General features: G+C 40.3%; 1 protein-coding gene across 3 annotated transcripts in view; it reads right to left on the reverse strand.

Moving 5' to 3' along the window:
• PHLPP1 (PH domain and leucine rich repeat protein phosphatase 1) overlaps positions 1-21,193 on the reverse strand; it is a 142,844-nt gene that overhangs the window by 46,794 nt on the left and 74,857 nt on the right. For all 3 annotated transcript variants that reach the window (XM_042806717.1, XM_032991914.2, XM_032991915.2), the window contains exons 2-4: positions 20,540-20,736; positions 18,461-18,586; positions 4,064-4,230 (exon numbers count right to left, since the gene is read on the reverse strand). In XM_042806717.1, coding sequence (XP_042662651.1) covers positions 4,064-4,230; positions 18,461-18,586; positions 20,540-20,736 — 490 coding nt within the window. The remainder of the gene's footprint in view (positions 1-4,063; positions 4,231-18,460; positions 18,587-20,539; positions 20,737-21,193) is intronic.

The raw sequence follows: 21,193 nt of genomic DNA on the forward strand, positions 1-21,193 counted from the left end.
CAGACAACCCAGTTACAGAAGTTCAAAGCTGCAGAGTATCTACAGCAACATACTTAAAGTTTGTGTGGACAGTAAAGCAATGCAAGTATAGCTACCAAGAAAAAAAAAAATACATCTATACCTCTGTAAACTTTCACACGCTACCAGCAATTTAGCTCCCAAGATGGAAGCTTTTCACTTACGCAATGTTTTGAGCAGGACTAAATATTTTATTCAGAAATGCAATAAATTAGATTATTTTAAGAACTGAAAGAAGTAACTGCATAAGCAAAAGAAGGAATTTTTGGTTTTTCCCCAGTCCATTCCTGACTGTACCGGCCAAGTCAGTGCATATGTCAGCATCTCATTACTATGACCCAGCCGCTTGTAAGTCTACTCAGTGGGTAGCTGAAAAGTTGGTATTTTCTTCTTCCTTTGACATACCTCTTGTTTTGAAATACAGCATTCATAAGCATTTGTTAAATTACCACCTAAAGTGATTTATTAAGAGGAACAGCTAGCATGAAGAGCCGCTTATAGCAATACAAATTTTGCTAGACTGCCTTGATAACCAGATTTTAATCTAAAATTGTACCAGGAAGGGTAGGTATATAAATGCCAATGCATTTTTGTTCACAACATCCAAGCACATGGTTATTTTGGAGCCTTAAATACTTCTGGGCTTGATTCATTGGTGCTGTGCCCTGTGTGTGGCTGCAATTTAGCAATTGAGAATTTGGTATAAAAGCCAACAGTATCACATCAGAACAGCAGAAGTTTTGTACTTGTTTTGCAGTGATTTGAAAGAGCATGGGTGAACAAAAAAAGATTTTGGTTTATCCAGTCAAGTTTTACCTCATGTAGCCTGCAAAAATTCTGAAAATGGTTTTCTGAAATTAGATTTAAAAAAAAAAAAAAAAAGTCAGACAAATAATGTGTGTTCTCAGGTTTGCCTTACTTTGCACATGCCTTCATACTAGGATTCACTAATCATTTCAAAAAGATTCAGTGTTCCCTTCTTGATAGGTATTTCTGTATTTACTTTCTACAGAAAAGCAGACTTGCAGTAGCAGTTGAGTTGGCTCAGAGGTTTTTGGCAGCACAAGTAAAACTCAAGTTTTCCCACCCTAAGAAGGAGAAGCCAGCACTGTGTTTCTTATGGCAGGAAGAATCATGGCTCGGGAGAGCACTCCAAGCTCATGCTTTTGCTGCTGTCAGGAGGCAAAAGATAACTGATGGGGCACTGCTCCTCCTGACGCTCAGCAGGAACTACCAGCTCACTCAGCCCTCTCCAGTGGCACAACAGGAACAGCAGCAGCAGCTTCCAGCTACTCACGGCCTGGGTCATGCCAGCCGTGCTGGAGGAGGACAAGGCTGGAGGACGTCACCAGTGGCAAATGGAAGGCCAGCGCCAAGGGGCAGGAGTTTGTGAGGCACTGGCTCTGATCCACAGAAACAGTGTCATGTAGCCTTCCTAATCATTCCTTTTTTTGTTTCAGAAGTTTACAGACCTTCCCCATGACTTCTTGACAAGCTCAAAGCAATGGAGGCAGAGCAGAGTTATTTGCTGACAGAATAGGACCACGTCCTGGGTTTGAGTGAGCGGTGGGGTTTTTTGGTAGCAAGGGAGGGGGCTGTAGGCATGGCCCCTTGTGAGAAGCTTCTCGAAGCTCCCCCAGCTCCAAGTCAGCTCCATCTCTGAACCAAAACTGAGCCAACCAGCTGCGCCTCTGCGATAACGTATTTAAGAAGGGACGTGGGGAGGAGGAGTCGGACTGGTGAGGAGGAGTTGCTGCAGCTGCGTGAACACCAAGGTCAGTGGAGGAACAGAGGAAGAAAGGGAGGGGGGGAGGTGTGCTGGAGCAGAGACCCCCCTGTATCCTGTGGGGAGATGGCAGGGCGGCCCCCTCTGCCACCTATGAAGATCTACGGTGGAGCAGACACTGATTTATGGCCTCTGTTTTTTGCTTGGCTGATCAAGGTGCTGTGCCCGAAGAAGGCCGGGGTCTTGTGGGAAAAGGTAGCCCCGCTGTTGTAGTTCAGGGCTGGGAGGATTGCAGCATGCGGGGGTGTCCCACACCGGAGCAGCTCGGGAAGGGCTGCAGCCGTGGGAGAGAATCCAGTCGGAGAAAGTTGGTGACCCACAATGAAGCAGTGTGGGGAACGCTGCGGCCTGTGGGAGGGACTCATGTCGGAGAAAGTTTTTGGAGGACTGTCTCCTGTGAGAGGGGGACCACACTGGAGCAGGGGGAAGTTCCAGAAGCTCCCCCCACTGAAGATGGAAGAAGCAGCAGCACTGACTGCACCCCCCATTCCCTGCCCCTGCACCGCTGCGGGGAGGAGGCAGAGATATCGGGAGCAGAGCTGAGCCCGGGAAGAAGGGAGGGGTGGGGGGAAGGTGTTCTCAGGGTGTGGCAATGCTTCTCACTGTCCTACTCTGTTATGTGTTGTTAGTGTCTGTAATAAATCTATGTTCTCTTTTTCTTCCCCTAACGAGTCTGCCTTTTGCCCATGACAATAATGGGTGATTTATCCCTCCCAGTCCTATCTCGAATCCCAAGCCTGGCTTATTTGTCCCTTCTCATCGCTGGGAGGGAAGGGAGGAGGGAGTGGCTGTGTGGTGCTCAATTGCCCTCTGAGCTCAAACCATGACAGACCAGCTCTCAGAAGAACATGACACAATCAGTTTTGCACCACCTCTGGTATATGTCACTTGTCCAGATTTTCCTGATGCAGAATCACAGAAAACAGGACAGTTCTATTTGGTCACCTGAACTCTTTCACTCTTGCACATTCAGGCTCATGTTAGTGAGAAAAATTTTAACAGTTTATTAACTTGCAGCAAGACTCTTCAGCTGTTCCTACAATTGCAGTACCAAGAAAACATTAAACAGACAATGAACATTGCCCATCACATTATTTATAAGCGCTTTGTACTCCCAAACAGAATAAGCTGTATGTACACGGACAAACTATAATCAGGTATCTCCCATACACTTTCTGATATTTAAAAAGGAAAAAACAACAAAAAAAAAATCATTAAAATAAGGACATTAATTATTTGCCCATGTTCATCACCTAACTTATGCTAAAATTCCACTTGCTATCTGGAGACCTATACCGACATTCACAGAACATTTAAAACAGTATTCCTCTCCAGACTGTGTTCATAAGCTCTTGGAATCACTGACTCCTTTGTTTGTGAAGCAGACCTGCTGGGTTCATTCATCTTTCAATACGTCAAATTTGTTGTTTTTCCAGAATTAAATTGGAATTATATAAAACTACAACAGCCCACATAATCCATCTTGTATTTTTTGGTTGTTTTTCAAATAGGAAGGGATTTTAAAAAGTGGTCTAAACCATTTCGTTTGATTAGGACCATCCACAGATATAATCCTGAGGTACCCTGTAATTCAGTTACCACTGAAATTAAAATCACAGTTTTATATTCAGTATGGAAACATTCATCTTTCTGAATACAGAAAGCCTGCTGATTCCACGGGACACATGCATTAAATCATTCAGATCACCGATCGTGCTGCTGCCTACCCATTTGTTACATTCTTAGATGAGCTGCAGTGAAAAGAACAACTGGAAGGTCACAGTTACTAAGAAGGAAGAATTAGGGTTAAACAGAGTAGAAAGAGGACAGGAATCAGGCTGAATTTATTAAATCAGGGTTCTTTGCTTGGGGAGTAACAAAAAACTTCTAAGTCAAGTCACATGCAGTACTGCTCCTACCTACAAAGCATCCCTTTGATGGGCATCTCACCAACTCATATTCACTCATGTGAGTCAAAGATTGAAGACCTACAGTCTGGCCCCAGCAGGCAGATGAAAACAACACATTCTGAAAACTGCATTTTGGACTGAAAATAGCCTTCTATTTACAAGAAAAACTTTAAGGTTTTTATGAAAGCTAGTCTGTTTCTAACACACAGGGTTAACCAATTTCTGAAGCATTACAGCCAAGCCAAATCCTCCACAAGAGGAGGTAGGAATTTTTTTAAAAAGTTCCTGCAGAGCAGCAGTCACTTGGCTCCAAGGGCAGAGGAAGACCAGTAGAAGCATATCACTTTACCTTTGTAATTCACTAAGCGCTCTACTTGTGGATGGGCTGGGGTTTAGCCTCAGGAAGTTCTGCTTTAAATTGAGATGAGTGAGGTCTTGGCTATAAAACAGGTTGGCAGGCAGGTGCTCCAGGCTGCAGCATGAAAGATCCACTGAGCTTATGCGTTGTGATGCAACCTGGAAGTCAAGAGGCACATCAGTGTTAATACTGAAATAAAACAAGAACATTTCCTTCATCCCTACTAGCACAAGATGAACTGGTTTTAAGCACAGCATAAGTCACCATCGGCATATATAGCTAATCTAACATGGTTTACATTGTTGCTGCAAGTCCACAGATGGGTGGCAAGGGGGAAAAGCGGAAAGGTTTGACAAACTAGTAAGTAAAATGGATTAATTTTTATCAGTGAAGTTATGTCATACTCTAGAACCAGAAAAAAAAAAATTAAGAGATTTGATAAACTTCAGTTAGCAACTAACAGCGGCAAAAACACAGTGCATAAGTCTTCTATATTGCTGCATGACTAGTCAGTATACCCAAGTGAGTGGAGGTAAGGGGATAATAGTCATCGCCCTTTCTTGGTTTCAAGGGTCCAAAGCAGGAATTAAACGATGGAAGAAAGTTATCTCATTTATATCTTACTGGAGGGGGAAAAAAAAAAAGAAATTCCAGCAGCAGCAGCAAAGCGCTGAGCACTCATCTCTTCTCAGTGAGTTAGAAAACTGTCCAAGAGCAGTAAAAATATAACAAAAAATGGAGAATTGGGGATTTAACACGGTTTTCTAGAAAGGATAAGGTCAAACACACACCATGTATAGAGGCTAAAGAAATCATACCAGCTAGCACTATATACAGCTAGCATCATTCTACAGAGACCTATAAGCGACAAATCCAAGGAACAGCAACTTCTGCCCTTACTAAATCTTGAGGCTACAGCTAAGTGAACTACATTCTGCTGCTTTGCTTATTTACTAGTCTTTATTTTTAAAAAGAAAACAAAACCACTGCAATATAGAATTCTTGTATTTTCTGCCCAATACTATTAAAAATATCCTTTCATAGAGTCATGGAGCTAGCGACATGACAAAGCACCGCCACACAGGTGCCATGCAAGGAGGAGGGGTCAGATGCTAGAAGGGTGAGGCATGGTTTTTTGAGCAGGCATGGCTTAGATCAAAGGAGAAGCAAACAACTTCATCACCATTTTAGACTTCTCAGTCTGCACAAACAGTGCTATGTTCTGTTAGTTGCTCACTGCAAGAGAAGCAATCATCTCATTTTGTCATTGGCACTTTTACTGGCCTCACATGCTAGGATTCTGAAAGTACAAACACCACGTCTAAGAGACAAAAAGAGGAAAAACCCAGCAACTCCTAATCAATGCCCAGTGACAATCTGTAAGACCTTATGAACTCTGATGGGACAACACCCAAACTTCTGGGCAGCGATACAGCCCTTGCCATAAAGTACCCTGAACCCAGAGACATTGGCACTGAAGCAGCTTGCCACTGAAAGGAAGGCCAAGGAGTTTTTTCTACCTTTTTTCCCCCTCTCCAATGCAAGCTACAGGGCTTCAGGATAAGTGGTCTCCATTATAAACACACAGCCATAAGCTTCGAGAGGAACAGACGGTGCAGTGTTTTTCTCTAATGCGACCATTAATAATCCAGTCCTCCCACATCCATTAAAATGCTTGAATTTTTGTTACTCAGTTAGTTCAGTTCTTTTGCTACTGTAGCTACTATTTTTCTTCCCCTTGTAGTATGAGACAGAAATTATTCATAGGCTATTTTGAGCAGTTATTTCTGAAAGCTAGGTATTATGTCTGTTTATGGTGCCAGAGCCTGCCCAGTATGGTACAGTTCTCATCACACTGAAAACACAGGAGATGAAAAAGCGCTGACATTCGTTAATCCAAAAAGGAGAATGTGTAATTTCAGGTGTAACGCTTACATACACTGTTACTAGAACTCCTTGTTTGGAATGTGATATAAACATTAATAAGCAACCCAGCAGTGCTTAGCAAGGCATGTTACTCTAAAAATATCTAAAGCACCAGAACTGGTAACTTTGAATGTGAACCATGATAAAGCAGCCAAACAAATCCAAACCCTACTTTTGCCTCAAAAAAGGATGCAAATCTTTTCTTAAAATGATCAAGTCCTGTGGAAAAAAATCTAGTAAGCAAAAAGTAGTGTTGTTTTTATAAGTTTTATGTTCTAGTTATTCTCTGCTTGCCTTTTTTTTTTTTTTTAAGGAAACACTTTGTTATACAAAGAATTTAATTAAGATTTTCATACAACTGATATACACTAAATGATGCCTCTACCAGAGAGATAACTGTAAAAGTTAAAGCCACATTTTCAAAGGTATTAGTTCAATAAAATTACAGTTGATTCCAGAAGTCTTTTTTGTTAGTCTGAATTGTTATAATTAATGCTCATATAAGCAAACAGTTATTCTCAGAGGCAGAGATAAAGACTTTTCTGTTTTCGTTCTTCAACACTGTTCTGCAACAAATTCTTAGAAAATAGAGGATCGAGATGAAAAACGAAGAGTGACAAAGGAGAACAACATCTTAACAATACTTTGGTTCACCAGAAACTTTAATCAGTTGTTTTGAAGTTGACTACTGAAATTCTGAAATTATATTGTTCCCAAATCAAACAATAAAGGGATATTTTAATTTTGCAATTGTCTTCAGTTGACTTAAATGCAGTAAGACTCTGCAAGCGTGCTTGCTACTGTTTATTAAGAGAAAAACATTTTTCTAAAAGATGACAGTTCTTAATAAAGCACTGGGTTTCCCTGACTCACTGTGGGGAATCACTGCGGAGATAAACTGATAGAGGGTAAGAAAATGCTGACTAGAATATCCCTTGCAGTCAAAGAATAAAAAGCATCCAGAGGAATGGACGTTATCTGCAGAAAGTAGGGTTTCCACTGGAAGGAAAAAAACCCAAGACATTCTGCTGCAAATAAATACCTGAAGTTATCTGGGCTGGGTTCAACAGACCCACGCTCCAACAAAAACAGTGAAGAGTCAGAGAGGTAGCAATTCTAGAGGGAAAGGCTTTCTAGATACATGTGGAACCTGTATCAAGTGCTCATTATGGATTGTTCGGCATTTTCTTTTAGAAAACTTAAAAGTATAACTGTTTTACATGCTCTACATATATATATAAAAATAAAACACAAGCACCACAGTTCACGACTCCCCAGGCTGAAGCAGACACTGCTCAGACCAACCCCTGTAGAACATTTTCTCATCACATCCTAAACTGCATACATCCTTAACACCTGTTTTCACATAAAAGCCCTGTTGCATTTCCAGTATTACTAATGTGGGGGAAATGGTTGGCACATTGTCCCTGGAAGACGATATGTGACACCCTCTCATTTATGGTAGCTACAGCATAAGAGGTAGAGTCAACGCCCATCTTTGCCAGAGAAGCAAGACATGCAACAGTTTGACACCAGCATAGCTCAAACATATAGCAAGCTCTTGTACTTTTTCAAGTCCACTTTAGAGCTGGTATTTTTAATCATCACAAATATAAAGAAGCAAGATGAAGTGTGCGGCTTTCTCAATTCCCTGGATATGATTTTTAAGTACTTTATGGTCAATCGTTGTACTGCAGTGTCTCCCACTGTAATACTAGAGGAGTAGTAATAGGGTAAGGCCAAATTCAACTTCACACATCAAAGTCCAACAGAAGACTTTTTTTCAAGTTTCTGTTGCAACCTTAGTTATGCAGCCCTGGCCTACCGTGTTTTGAATTCTATTTTTTCTGGTCTCCATGTGAGTATGGCATACTGAAATGCAGCTTCGAAGCAGTGGTACGCAACTATAGCATGTATGCTACAAAAAGCCCTGTATCTACCCACAGCAAACACCAAAAAGCTGTCACCGTGCTTTTAGTTTTCCCCAGCAGCAATAAAATGCAGCTTTATTCTGTGAATACCACCACGAATACTGTTGCTGGAGAGCTCTCCCACTCCGTTGGGCAGTACGTCTTCAGCTCCTCCCCACCTACGACCTGGACATGTGGCAAAGAACTAGGAGTTTCCTAAATATCAAAACTCACTTTTAAATACGTGCTACTTGTGCCACAACAGTACATACAAGTATAAACAATGATTCACAAAAGCCACCAGTACCTTAAATAAAAAAGGTTTTGCCAAGGTGTTTCGATTTTCACTATTTTTATTATGCTTTTTAAAAAGGAAACAGTATTTCAAGACTGGTGAAAGTATGGTATGGGTTCATTGTAGATCTTTAGCAGCTGACCACCAAAATAAAGGAAAATACTTGTATCAACAAATATTCTTGCCTCTTCTTGCTACGCAGTGCTAAAAAACCACTTTGCTTTGTCCATCAGTATAATGCCACCTCTGTCACCGAGCTATGCAACAGGACTGATTACAGTCTTTGTTTTAAAGCCTTGGCTATACTACAAAAATGATCTGTTGCTGACAATGGATGTCAGCAATAGACACAGCTGAACCCAGCTGTGTGGACAAACACAGGCCTTGTTTACACAAGGCCATCTTTTGGTGTGACCTGTGGTGTGAATTTAAACCAACGTAATTATGTCTTTTTCCTGTTTACCCCCATCCCATTCCCTATAGCTCTATTCAGATAAGAAATTACTATTTAGGGCTTCAACAGAAGACAATTAAAATAACTAAACAGCCCACACTGTACAGGCAGCCAAATTCCCAGTCTGTTTGAACTGAGTTGACGATGTTAAATTACACCTGCTGCAGACATGCTAATGCAAAGGCAGTGTAATTCTTCTCCTTTAGGATTTGTTTTTAAACAGTTCAATAATCACCACATCCCACCAATGCCTGCATAAGGCTTAACTAAACAGTGATACATACGCTTGAAATATCTAAACTAATTGCTTAGAGCAAACAGGTTCTCCTCACCTCAGAACTAACATTGCTTCAAATCCTAATCCTCCTTTCTGTTTGAACATCAAAGCCCCACTCAGAGGGGCCTCCCTCTGCTGAGCTGAACTCCACAGCCAGGAAGCACATAGGTGCCCTCAGCCACAGCCAAGAGCTGAGGAAATGTTCAGACTGGTAAACAGGCTAATGCCAAAAACCTTAATGAGAGAGGTGGGGGAAAAAAAAAGAATGAAAAAGTTTTTCTTTTTATTTAAAGCCATATATTTTCATTTTTTAGATGACAGCTTTTAAAATGGGTGCAGTCCAAATCCTGGAAAAGTAATGGCTTTTCTGGCCTCTCCTTTTGGTCGTCTTTCAAATGTTAAATTAGATGCACGCTAACCCAAGCTAAGGGTCTTGCAAAGAAAAAATAAAATTCGGCAGAGGCTTGAAAGCACATCACTCAGATTCACACACCCAGCAGGCAATGCCATAGGTAAGAGCCATAGCTGCTACCAACCCGAAGTGTAGGAGCGTGCGCTGGGGCGGCAGCGCTCACAGGGCACATGCTGCTCGCCCCATCTCTCCTCTACAGCCAATGCAGCCAAAAGCCTCTGGTACTAACACCTCATGCCATCGACACTCAGGGGCACAAAGATTATTTAGCTTGTCCCTGACTCTGCTCTCCTTAGCTCTGAACAAAGGTTTACATAGCATGCAGAAATAGCTCACTTGTACTTTTGGCCCTTGTGCAAAGCTGTAACAACTTAAATGAAAACAGTAGTAGCAAATGTGTGTGGGGAGGGGGAAATGTGGAGGTAATGAAGCAGAAGTAGTGCTCCTTTACCCTTTCATGATAGAAGTCCAGAAGAAATTTCAAATATGAAAGTCAGCATCCTAGATTTAGATCTTGAAAGTGAGAATTTGTCAAAAAAAAAAAAAAGTGACATTCATCACCTGCCATTTAGAAATGTTTGGTAGTATCTGAAGTAATTACCATAATGTGAGAATTTTTGTTACTCCAGGAGAAAAAGTATTCTTCTTTTAGAGACCAGGTACTGGTATCAGTACTACACAGAGAGTGGTATCAATACTGTTACCTTGGTGGTAGTCATGCTGTGATGTTCACACTGATAAGAACCCTGCAAGGATAAGGCTTAAGATGCAACATGGAGTTAAGGGACAGTAATTAGCTCTAGCATTAAGCTACTTACAATTCAGACATGTGAATCTCCCATTTGGTGGAGCAAGGAATATTAACATCCTTAAAACAGCCTGACTAAAAGCAATCTGTAAGTATTGAAAACCAGGTGACAGTCTCACAAAAATTAAGAAATACCCCTTTTTCTTCTTACAACTCAGGCTAGAATTAATTTTTTATGAAGACAAGCTGCTGTACTGCCAATAAGCAGACTTTGCAATGAGCAGCCCTCCTGCTAAGGCTTACTTTCAGCATTTACTATAGAATTCAGACGCCAGCCAGTGAGACTTCCAATCTTCACTTCTTCAGTGTTCACTTGTCTGCATCTCCCATGGAGAGGGTTGTGGGATTTTGTTTGTTGTAAATAAGGCTTATGCTAGGTCCTCAGTTTCTGACCTAGGCTATCTTATACAGCTACATCATATGGATTAATTCTACAGTGAGATGAACTCTCTTCATGCCATTATTTCACAGTAACTCAGAAAGGCCTTCTGACCCAAGTGTTTTATAATGCAAACGGTCATGAATATAGCTCTACTGGCCTGAGGCCTAAAACCAGTCTCCAGCACTCATCCCTTCTTCTCCCTGGACACCTTCCTTCTTTACTACTGTCTACAAAAGAAGCCTAAGGAGACCAAGTGTCCCTAATATTAGTTTTTCTAATAATGCCCCTCCTTTTTTCCTCCATGCTAGACTTTACTTGGAATGGCTCTCAGTGTTACAGCCATTCAGTTTCAAGACCGACTCTGTTACCACCTTAAAGGCACCAAAGTACTGTGCAATATGTCAGGCCCTGCGACGCCCTCCAGTCTCGTGGGATCTGCTCACCACAGACACTTAGCTCCCCTGAGCTTCATTAAGAGCAGTTGCATTCCCCCGCTCACCCCCACCCCTCTACCCCCAGAGATTACTGAAAACACTTTGGAATCCTCCTGGACTGAACACACCTTAAAAGGTAACACCTGCAACACCTCACTGAGATTCTAGCGGTAAGCCGTGGCGATGCTTTCCTGTATGTATGCAAGAGCCGCACAAATTCAGCTTCGATAATATCAGAACCTGATTTAGAGGCTTCAAAAGATGTTACCTGAAAGCTATTCCAGATGTGTGGGCAATCCCTAGTTTTTCATTCTCACTTCTGGCTGCAATATTTCAATAACTATTATCAACTGAAGGCAGCAAGTCCAAAACAAAGAGCACAGACTCTGAATTGCAGCAAGCAAAATGAAAGAAAAAAAAAATAGCAGAGCTGTAGTTTCTCTAGAACAGAACTTAAGAGAAAAACTTGAAGTCACCAATTACACTGCTTTGGAATCAGCTGAACAATTCTGACATGGAAAACTAACCAGCTGAGCCAAAACACCAAGCTTCCCTCCCAAACCATTAGGAGAGAGACCACACTGAAACACCCTCAGAAGCTCATTTCCAAAACATCAACTAACCTCTAACAACAAAAGGCACAAAAGAATAGGTTTTGTGGGGAAAGAGGAGGAGGAACACTTTCAAGTGTTACCATCAAAAGAGAAACAAAACTGGCTTCAACTTTGCCTTGCGCAATTGTCTGCTTTCAGACTTGAGATGCCAAGAAGCCACCCACAGCAAGAATGACCAGATATGACTGCAGAGCAAAGGTCCCAAACATTGAAGACTTCGCGCACAGACAAAAAAGGAAGTCAAGTTCCGCACGGAAACTAGAGATTTGTTTATGTTCGGATACTTGCAATCACCGCCAAAAGGAAGCTGTGGGTTTATTTTTAGGGATCTATTTTTAAAGAAAGCATTATCTCAATATTGTCATTTTATGGTATTAAAGGAAAAAATGGTTTCCTTCTACTAAACTTAGAGCCGTCACGTTTCCTGTAAGTAAGGATCAGCTCAAAAAAAGCCCCACTGAAAAATGATAAAATCTTTCAGGGTTCTTTGATCTTCACTAGAGACTGAATCAACAGTTGCAAACAGGCTAGTAGTACTTCTTAGTCTCACAAATGTGAAGAAACCTGGATAGCTGTTATCCTCAAAGAAAACAAGCTTTTTGCAGAGCCTTGGATTCACTTAAAGGCTACTTTCAAAAGATGCCAATGATGCTGGCATTATACTAAACTAATTTTTAGGTCATACTAATATAGAGACTCATTTCAAACCTCCAAGTGCTACCGGCATAAGAACCAAACCAACTACTGCATGGTCACCTTCTTGGTGACCAGCATGTCCCTGACCTCCCACCTGTCCCCAGTACACACATAAACATGGTAGCCCGGAATCACAACAGTACATTCAAACTCATGGACTAAGACACGGACAAATTTATAAGAAAATGTCAGAAACTCCTAACTGCAACACCAATAGTGTTCTTGTTGCAAACAAGAATTAACTGTAGAATTACCAAAGGTAATAACCAATAGTGAAAGGTAAATGCAAAAATACATCTAGAAATTCAGATCTCATGGAAACCAAGATAAAGTTCTCTACTGTTTTCCTCCAGAAGAAGGATATCCAATGCTTAGGAGGCTAAACAGACACCTGGAGAGGAAATACTGCATCCAGTGACTCTAAAGTATAAATTGGCAGCGTTATAACAAGTAAAATCCCAAATAACTTAAGCTAGTTTATTCTTGCATATGATTCTTCCATACACTTGCCACTGGCACTGATCTGTGGTCCTGGCTTTGGAAAAAGGTATTCCAAGTTGGTTCTGACCAGGAAGCATTAAAAAAAAGCCTGTCCTTAATACCTCCAGAGACAACTGATATTTGGTAATAAAAATCCCTGTAATGATGTACTCTGTAAAGATGTTACAGCTCATTATCCATCTAGAAACATATATGAAACAGGTCAGCTGGCTAGTGGGCAAACCAAGGCACATACAATGTAGTGTTAATTTAACCGTGAGATTAGTGGTGTCAAGCCTTTGCAGGCTTAAGGTTGTATTTTGTACTAAAAAGCTCTGCAAAGTCTATGTTCTACACTAAGTTGGAATCTGCACTTCAGTTTTTCTCCTGGTTGATCATGCCTGATATGAGAAAGGCAGACATTAGCATCTGACAGTATCTGAAATAAAGATGAAGCTATATGCGCAAGTGGATATGGCTTATTACCCATCACTTTAATTAATGAGCAGAATCTTCTGTGCTAAAGGAAAGAGCAGTCCTGCAGTTGATTATCTTTTACTAGCTCAAAGGTGGATGAAGCACAGCTGAAAAGCTGGTACATCTCTAGCAGTAACGCTCAACTGCTGCTCACTGCATTTCCTCAGCATCATTCCCATAAAACACCTGCACAAGCTGATCACCTTGGTCTTCTATTTTGGAAATATATTTGCAGAACTGCAGCTAACTTCAAGAACTCATTTTTAAATTCTATAGAATTTTTTATATATAAATATGGTCTGTAACACCAAGCTTGTGTGCAGGCAGAACTCAGACCTTTTTTCGTCAGCAGAAATAAAAAATCATATTACTACAGTCATAGATCAGCTTTATCCTCTTCACATGGTTCAGACTCACTTTACAATATAGTCTCCAAACAAAAGTGTCAAACTTGTACCGAAAAAAATAGTTAGAAGGCTGAGGCAGCCGTTCAGAACTAAGTAACTTTAGAGAAAGAAAAAAAAAAAGCTGGAAAGTTCATTTTGCTCTGCTGTTTCAGTTAGGTGTCTACACAAGTGGAGGAAATATGGAGACTACCTGTATGGTATAAACTAAATTAAAGTATTTTGTTGGGTTTTGCTAGTTTCACAGTGCAAATAAACGTATGAAGAAAGCATCCTGAACTGACATGAAAGGAGTAAAACCAATATGGCAGCATGTCCTTCTCCCTTGAATTGACTATTCTTGCTATTTTTAGACATCATAATTTAGCGTCTCCTTTTACACAGCAGGCTAGGGTCACCTGGAACAACACATGCATTTCCACTGCAGACTTCAAGACAAACGTGACCGAAACCGGGAAGGGAAAATACAAAGTCACACAGGAGAAAACTCTTAAGTTTCATAGTTTTTAAAATCAAGGATCTCTTTTTGGATATTCCTCGTATTTTAAACAGGAGGGTTCTTTTGTGTATAGGTACAAATCCACGCTGGCACCTAACACAACAGCTTATTCCCCATGAAATCCACTGTCACTACGACCACAGCTGTGCAACTCAGCCTGGGAAGTGGTCGATGGTGCGCACACATACGTGTGTCTGTACATCTCTGCCTATCTACATGCATAGTGTAGCCATGCACAGGCAGCTTATGGGAGGCAGTCACGCATTATTTATAGCCCTTGTCTCTCACCACCTCTCTTCCTCTATCTGACCAGTTGAACTGAGCACTAAAGCAGGAAATAATTGTTGCATGAAGCTGTCGACACACTTCCTGCTCTTCTAAACCCAAGGGGGGAGACGTCCTGCGGGGTCAGATAACCCATCTCAGCATGCCCAGTGATGCACGCTATTTCCAAGAAGATAAAATTCTGTAATACATCCCTGCTTAAGCTCTGCAATACTGAGTCAAACGCTGACATCCCATTTTCATTGTATGCCTTGGAACACAGAGGATTGATAACCCTTTTTACTCCAGCCAAACCATCCATGTCATGAGTTGTGTAGCAGTCAACACTTACACAACAATTTAATGTGTTGAAAAACGTTAAACTAAGTTTAGCTGTTAGAAATGCCAAACAGCATGAGCTCGCCACCGCACCTCACGATAGAAAGTTCCACCACTCAGTAACACCTTATACATAAAACCTCTCTCCCTCCTGCTACATTAAGAGTGTAGCTTTTTAGGTTTCGGAAGTGTCAAACAAGAGAAGTCTTCATCATGTCCTCTTCACTGTTAAATGCACATTCTTCGCCTGTCCTTCTGCATGTGACATTCAAGTAGTAAACAGTGGCAGATCAGAATTGCTATGCAAGTAATTGTGCGGGTTCCAGAACCATCGTGCCAACTTCATGCAGACAAATTCTTTAAAGCCATGAAAATGTCCCTTTCTTCCCAGTTCACTCTCCCTCCCAGTTGCATAAGCTTATTTTTCAACATTTGGCAACAGAACGAACACATTAGATCACAAAGGACCAAATTTGTTGCTGTTGTTTTCCTCCTGAGCCTCCTTAATTAGGACTCTGGTATTTGGAAAGTAAAAGGGAAGAAATGCACTGTGGTATAGAGCTATCAATATTAACGAACAAGTCACATTTCCAGCTTTTAAAAATATTCTGTTTGAGGCTAAATCAGCATATCTAAAAAGTGACCTATTTGGAGTAAGTATGTCACCAAGTTCGATATTTAGGTCAGTAATCATGCAATAATTCCAGTTTGTCCTGGAAACAGGAGCTCTGTTCACTTCAGGACACACATATAAGGCAAAACCAGTCCTAACACCTATTCAGAAATCCCTTCCAAAAATTTACTGGGGCAGAGCACAAGAGCTGTCTCGGCTAAGATAGATTTCACTGTTAGAATGAATCTCATTATACAGGAGCGGTGCTCATTTTTTATCAAATTGAGCCCAAGCCTCTGCAAACATGAATTCAAATCTTCTCTAGCGTACATATATTTATTGCAGGAGTGGTATGTTAGGATTTGTCTCATTCTGGAACACCATTAGAAAGTCAACACTGCCAATATTCTGTGGGGAGAAAGACTGCAGAGCAAGCATTCTTTCTAAAGTCTCCTTTCAAGATTAAGCTTGTTATTTAAAAGTTAAAATCACATCATCTTCTAGCTCTTTTGAAGTATACAGAAGACAGACAGGAAAATTTTTTTCGTAGTTAAAAACTGAATTGAGTAATTTTGATTTAAAAAATAAAAAAATTAAGTATTTTACCAGGGATCTCCCCCTGCATTAAAATTTGTAATTACAGCTTTTATTACACTTGTAAGTATCAGAAGCCTCAGTTTTCAGCAGTACACATTAGGAGCATGAAGGACTGCCAAAAAACTATCACTGAACTTAACACAAATGTCAGTTTCAAAACAAGTGCTATTAAATGACATCTATACCTAAAATACAGTCTTAAATATTAATCATAATTCACAGAAGTGCAAGTACTATATAGAACACCACAGTTAAAGAAGAATCTGTAAGCATCATATCACATAGCCCGTAAGAAGTAACCAGAAGCTCAGAGTTAGAGAGCCATAACATCTCCCTTTCTAAATTTGCTTGCCTTTATACATACAGTGCTTTACACAGTATTTTCTGGATTAGCAAGAATATTTCAACTTCTGTGAACTTGAGTAGCTTCCAAACACCTGAGGCAGAGTACCTCATATTTTTCCTGCATGAGAATGCTAGCTTGCCTGAACTACAGAGCTAAAGATGAAACTTTTTCTCATTTATTTGTACATGTAAATCAGGGATGATGCACCTTACAATTAAGCACTTGAACTGGAACAGCATCAGCTGGAGGAAACCTGAGTTACTTTTGCAGCATTACCAGTTTCTCTGTTTCTGTTCTTCACAAACAGTGTTAGTGCACAGTGCTTCCCACACAACTGCCTTGCATACAATCATGCTTGTCTCTGTTTTTCAGTCTAAGGATAGAAAACCCAAACATTAAAAAATTAGCTTGAAGTGGCAAAGTACTGTTTCAAAATCCTTGAATCCAGGAATATCAAGACTCAGTTTTTGAGGCTGGGGGTGGGGAGTTGGGGAAAACGAAGCATCGTTTTTTCCTCAAAGCGTGTTTTACCAACAAAAAGAATAGCAGAGGGAGATTCTTCAGTTCTGACAGTCTGAAAAGACACTTGAAACTATGTATTTTCCTTCTACTCTTACATAAGAAAAATGGGAGGTTATCATGAGTGCATGGGGATATGTTCTCATGCTGGCTACCGGCCCGATGCTGTTAGTCATTTGGGTGAACCAGAGAAAAAGAGAGAAGCACAGCATGGCACAAAACAAGCTTATGCTGCCAGTAATTCAGAGGGGCTTTCTGGTCATTTATCTCTACTTCTGAAGTTCATTGTTTTCCACTGTTTTTCTCACTCATTAGATTTGCCTTTCATTTATCTGATGTCAAAGCCTCTGGAGATGAAAGGGCACTACTCTCCCAGAGAGAGCCACAAAGCAGCAAGTACTCAAAAACCTGACAGACCATGCCTCACCATCGCATAAAACATGCCTTGGGAATTTTTACCTTGAGGCTTAACAGACCTGAGCAGGGATGCCAGAACAGTGTCTTTAAAAAGAATTTCAAAGCTTACTAGAGAAAAACTGAAGGACATTTTAAACGGTGCATGGTGATGGGAAGTACAATAGTTACTGCTCGAAGAAAGTCTGACATAAAAATGAAACTTCTTAAAAAAGCCCACAATCCAGGCTGTATCACTGGCAATAGGGTAGATAATACATTATTGCAATCTAAAAAGACAGAACAGATCTAGAGTGCCATAAATATCTCCAAGTAGTGCTACATAAAACCAAGTTGCTTTAACACAGTAAAGAGCGTGAACAGACAGCCCTATCAAGCATAAAGCTAATGGACAATTTAGGCCCAGAGAGAACAGTGATGGCACAGCAACAGAACCTGTGAGTTAAAAATATGAAAATACAATGCTTCAAAATACATAAATTACTTTAGAGAGGATTTATTAAAAAAGTGGCAGGGATTAACAGATGAAACAGGTAGTTGCAAAAACAACCTTTCAACAATGCAAAGCAGAACTGAAGAGTCAAATGAAATAATGCAGGACCTCAATTCCCAAAATAAATTGTGCTCTAAGGACAGTGTAAAATTTGGTTTATCAAGGCTTTAGTTAGCAATTTTTTTTTTAACTGACATAAATTAATTGCTTCTTAAAAAAAAAACCCACATTAAGTAGTTATAAAACTAAGAGAGATTCGGCAACATTTCCAAGCAGGAAAAAAACCCCTTAATTCTAGCAATTTAATCTTTAGGTTCTGTGTAAGGAACGAATTTTAAAACTCCGACACTATTTTAAGTTTTATTAACATTGAAACAAAGCTTTTTAAACTGAAATTCTGACAGTTATATTTGTCATCCTTTTTGTTCTAATGATCTCGCTCCAGACGTCCAGCTGGATCAAGATGAGAAAAAGGACAAAAACCAGCACAGCACTTTGCTTACACAACCATGGTAAAAAAGAAGCCTCAGTATAAATGCAGAAAAATTCACCTCCCTCTTGCCTGTTACCAAGAGCTCTCAAATTAAGGTTTTATTTTTTGTGCAACACTAACAGCAGCAACAGCAGTTCATGACAATGAACCCACAAGAGGGACTATATCACTGTGTGAACAAGACAGAACTGGAGGAAACACTGCAAATGTCCCATTCAGGCAGGAATTACCACTAATCTCACCTTTGATGCTTGTCGAAGCCATCGCAAATATTCAGTGAAGTTATCAAAACAAATGTAGTAGGTCTGGCTTTGAGGTCCAGAGGAGCTAAATGCTAAACAGTGCTGGTGCTTTTTCACTTCTTCCACCTACAGTAGACACACAAAACTGTTAGTGAACAAGAATCAAAAGACTCCTTGCAGAACTCCCCAGGGCAAAGTTAAAGTGTGCCCAAGAGGAGCTCATCAAGCAGAGCTGGGCTAACTCTCTCAAAACATTCAAGCTGGATCCTGGCTGTCAAATATTCATGAAATCTACACAAGCAAGGAATGAGAACAGAAGGCTGAAGGAAACAAAAACACCAAGAACATCAACATTTTAAGAGAGACTAAGCACCATAAAAAATATCCCAGTGAAACACACTGAAGGCTGTCTTTATACAACCTAGTGAAGTACAATTTATCCTCCTGGTTATTAAAAACATGCTTAGCAAAATGCTTCTCTTACAGCCCAATTAAGTTCTTTGGCATTTCTCAACTTGCTAAAAAACATCCAGAATACATCATTCTGATACCATACACGAGAAGTCCCACACAACTTATGGTCTCAATGTCTCAGCACCACATTCTGGAAAGCCTTTTCAAACCAGGAAGTGCAGAGTATTTATGGGGTTGAAGAAGAGTATTTTTTGAGCGATAATTTAAAAAACACTTAGTTCTGTGCCAAGCATCCTCCTCCCAAGCTTTGTCAGCAGAAGCCCTCAGTACATTTTTCTCAGTTTGGTTCTCCTTTTCTTTTAAAATTTGTTGTCAACTTTCTGCTTAACACAGTCAGCATGTTTTACATTACACGAGGCACTTCTGTGCAAAAACAACTTAGAAATTCCATTTTAAACAAGTAAAAACAAGGTGCACAATTTATTTTAAAAAATAAATAAATAAATATATCTTTTTCATCTCAAAGAGAAGGCCAATGAAGACCTGAATCCTGACCTCTCCAGTGTGCTACAGCCAGGAATACAATTCACTCTGAGTTGACCCACTGTTGCTTAAAGAGGACAATGTCTCTACTTCAGTACCTCGACGGAAGAGTTGAAGAATCACGAAAGGAGTTAGGGAAAACAGCTCCTAGAAGGCAGCACTACTTTTCACATTGCTAGTATAGAATATTAATGAATTAACTCCAGCCTCTGTATATAAGATGGTGAGGCTTGTTTCTCTCCCAATGACTCTTAAGAATCCAACTTGTTGGTATGCAAATTATAGAACCATTACTTCAGGTATAAATTCACCCTCCAGCTGATAATTCTCTTTCCACTACCTTGGCTAATCAAGTCAATAATAGTGTTCTGAAATATTATTTCGGTTGAAATAGTAATGTTGTAATCTTACCATCTTCACTAAAGTTTCACAGAATCACAGCATCGTTGAGGTGGGGAGGGACTTCTGCAGGTTGTCTGGTCCAATCCCCCTGCTCAAGCAGGGCCACCTACAGGCAGTTGACCAGGACTGTGTCCATATGGTTTTTAAATATCTCTAAGGAGGGAGACTCCAGGGTCTCTTTGGGCAACCTTTACCAGTGCTGCGTCACCCTCACAGTGAAAAAAACATTTTCCTTGTGTTCAGACTGGATCTCCTGAGTTTCAGATGTAATCAATCAGAAAAAAGTCCAGGTTCAGCTTTTTGCAAGTAAAAATGTTTGTTCCTGTTACCTTGCAACAGATCACTACTCATACAATGCAGAGCACTCAGAAAAAAACTCAATGTTCAAAGTAAGATCATGCACTTATTGGTTAATTTTCAGGTCTTATGAGTAACCCAGCATGGATAAAACCTCGACGAGGAGACATGGTACAGGTCATATATGCAGCTGTATTGTGTATCCTTTGGCTGTGTCCTACTGCATGTATAAAATTTTTAAGCCAAACATTGTAAACTGTTAAATATGACTCTGAATATAATCACAAGTCATTTATATACTTTGATAATCCCATTCACAGAAACAAACTTTTTGGGGATCAGAATCAACATAATTTAATACAGTATTCTCCGCATAAAGAGATAGGGCTTAAGCAAGCAAATACATAAAATAAAATATCTTACTTTTCCACCAATTAAAGGGAGGACATGCATCTTTCCAGTCTGGCTTTCTTTTACTGATGAGACAATTAGGCATGTTCCACAAAGGATAGCTTGGCGTCTTGTCCATCTGTTGACTGGCAAATGTATTTTCCCTTTTCGAACATTGTACATTCCTGAGAGCTGAATCCTTTCCGAGCTGCCAATGCTGTGGGGCTTTCCTGAAATAGAAACAAAAGCATCCACTTAATCACAGAGAATCTTTGCCTCTCACTCAAATCATCCTGAGACTTTATCAGCAAGTTTTCAAGCTACAGAGCTGCAGTGCAACAAATGAAAGACAACTTCAAAGACATACAAGCAGGTAATCTAGTATCAGCTTCAGTACAGGCTTCTTTCATAGGTAGAAGTATATGACAGGTTGGTATAATGGAGAGCAGACCACATTAAATAATCTGCAACTGTCACAGAAGTGCCAATTATTGGTACCAGTCTTCTCTATGGGACCCAGAAATCAAATGTTCGTCCTCAGCACTAATTGGTTACTGTTGAGTTCACTTTGACTGTTAGGTAATTGTACAAGGGGTTGATGTATTGCATGCTGACCCACACCTTCACATTTCCACACTTCTCATCATCCTTAAGGTCACGGTTTGAACAGCTTCATAGCTTCCCAAA

Source organism: Tyto alba, unplaced genomic scaffold (assembly GCF_018691265.1).
Source record: "Tyto alba isolate M040663 unplaced genomic scaffold, T.alba_DEE_v4.0 Super-Scaffold_48, whole genome shotgun sequence".
In the NCBI taxonomy this organism is placed as follows: Eukaryota; Metazoa; Chordata; class Aves; order Strigiformes; family Tytonidae; genus Tyto; species Tyto alba.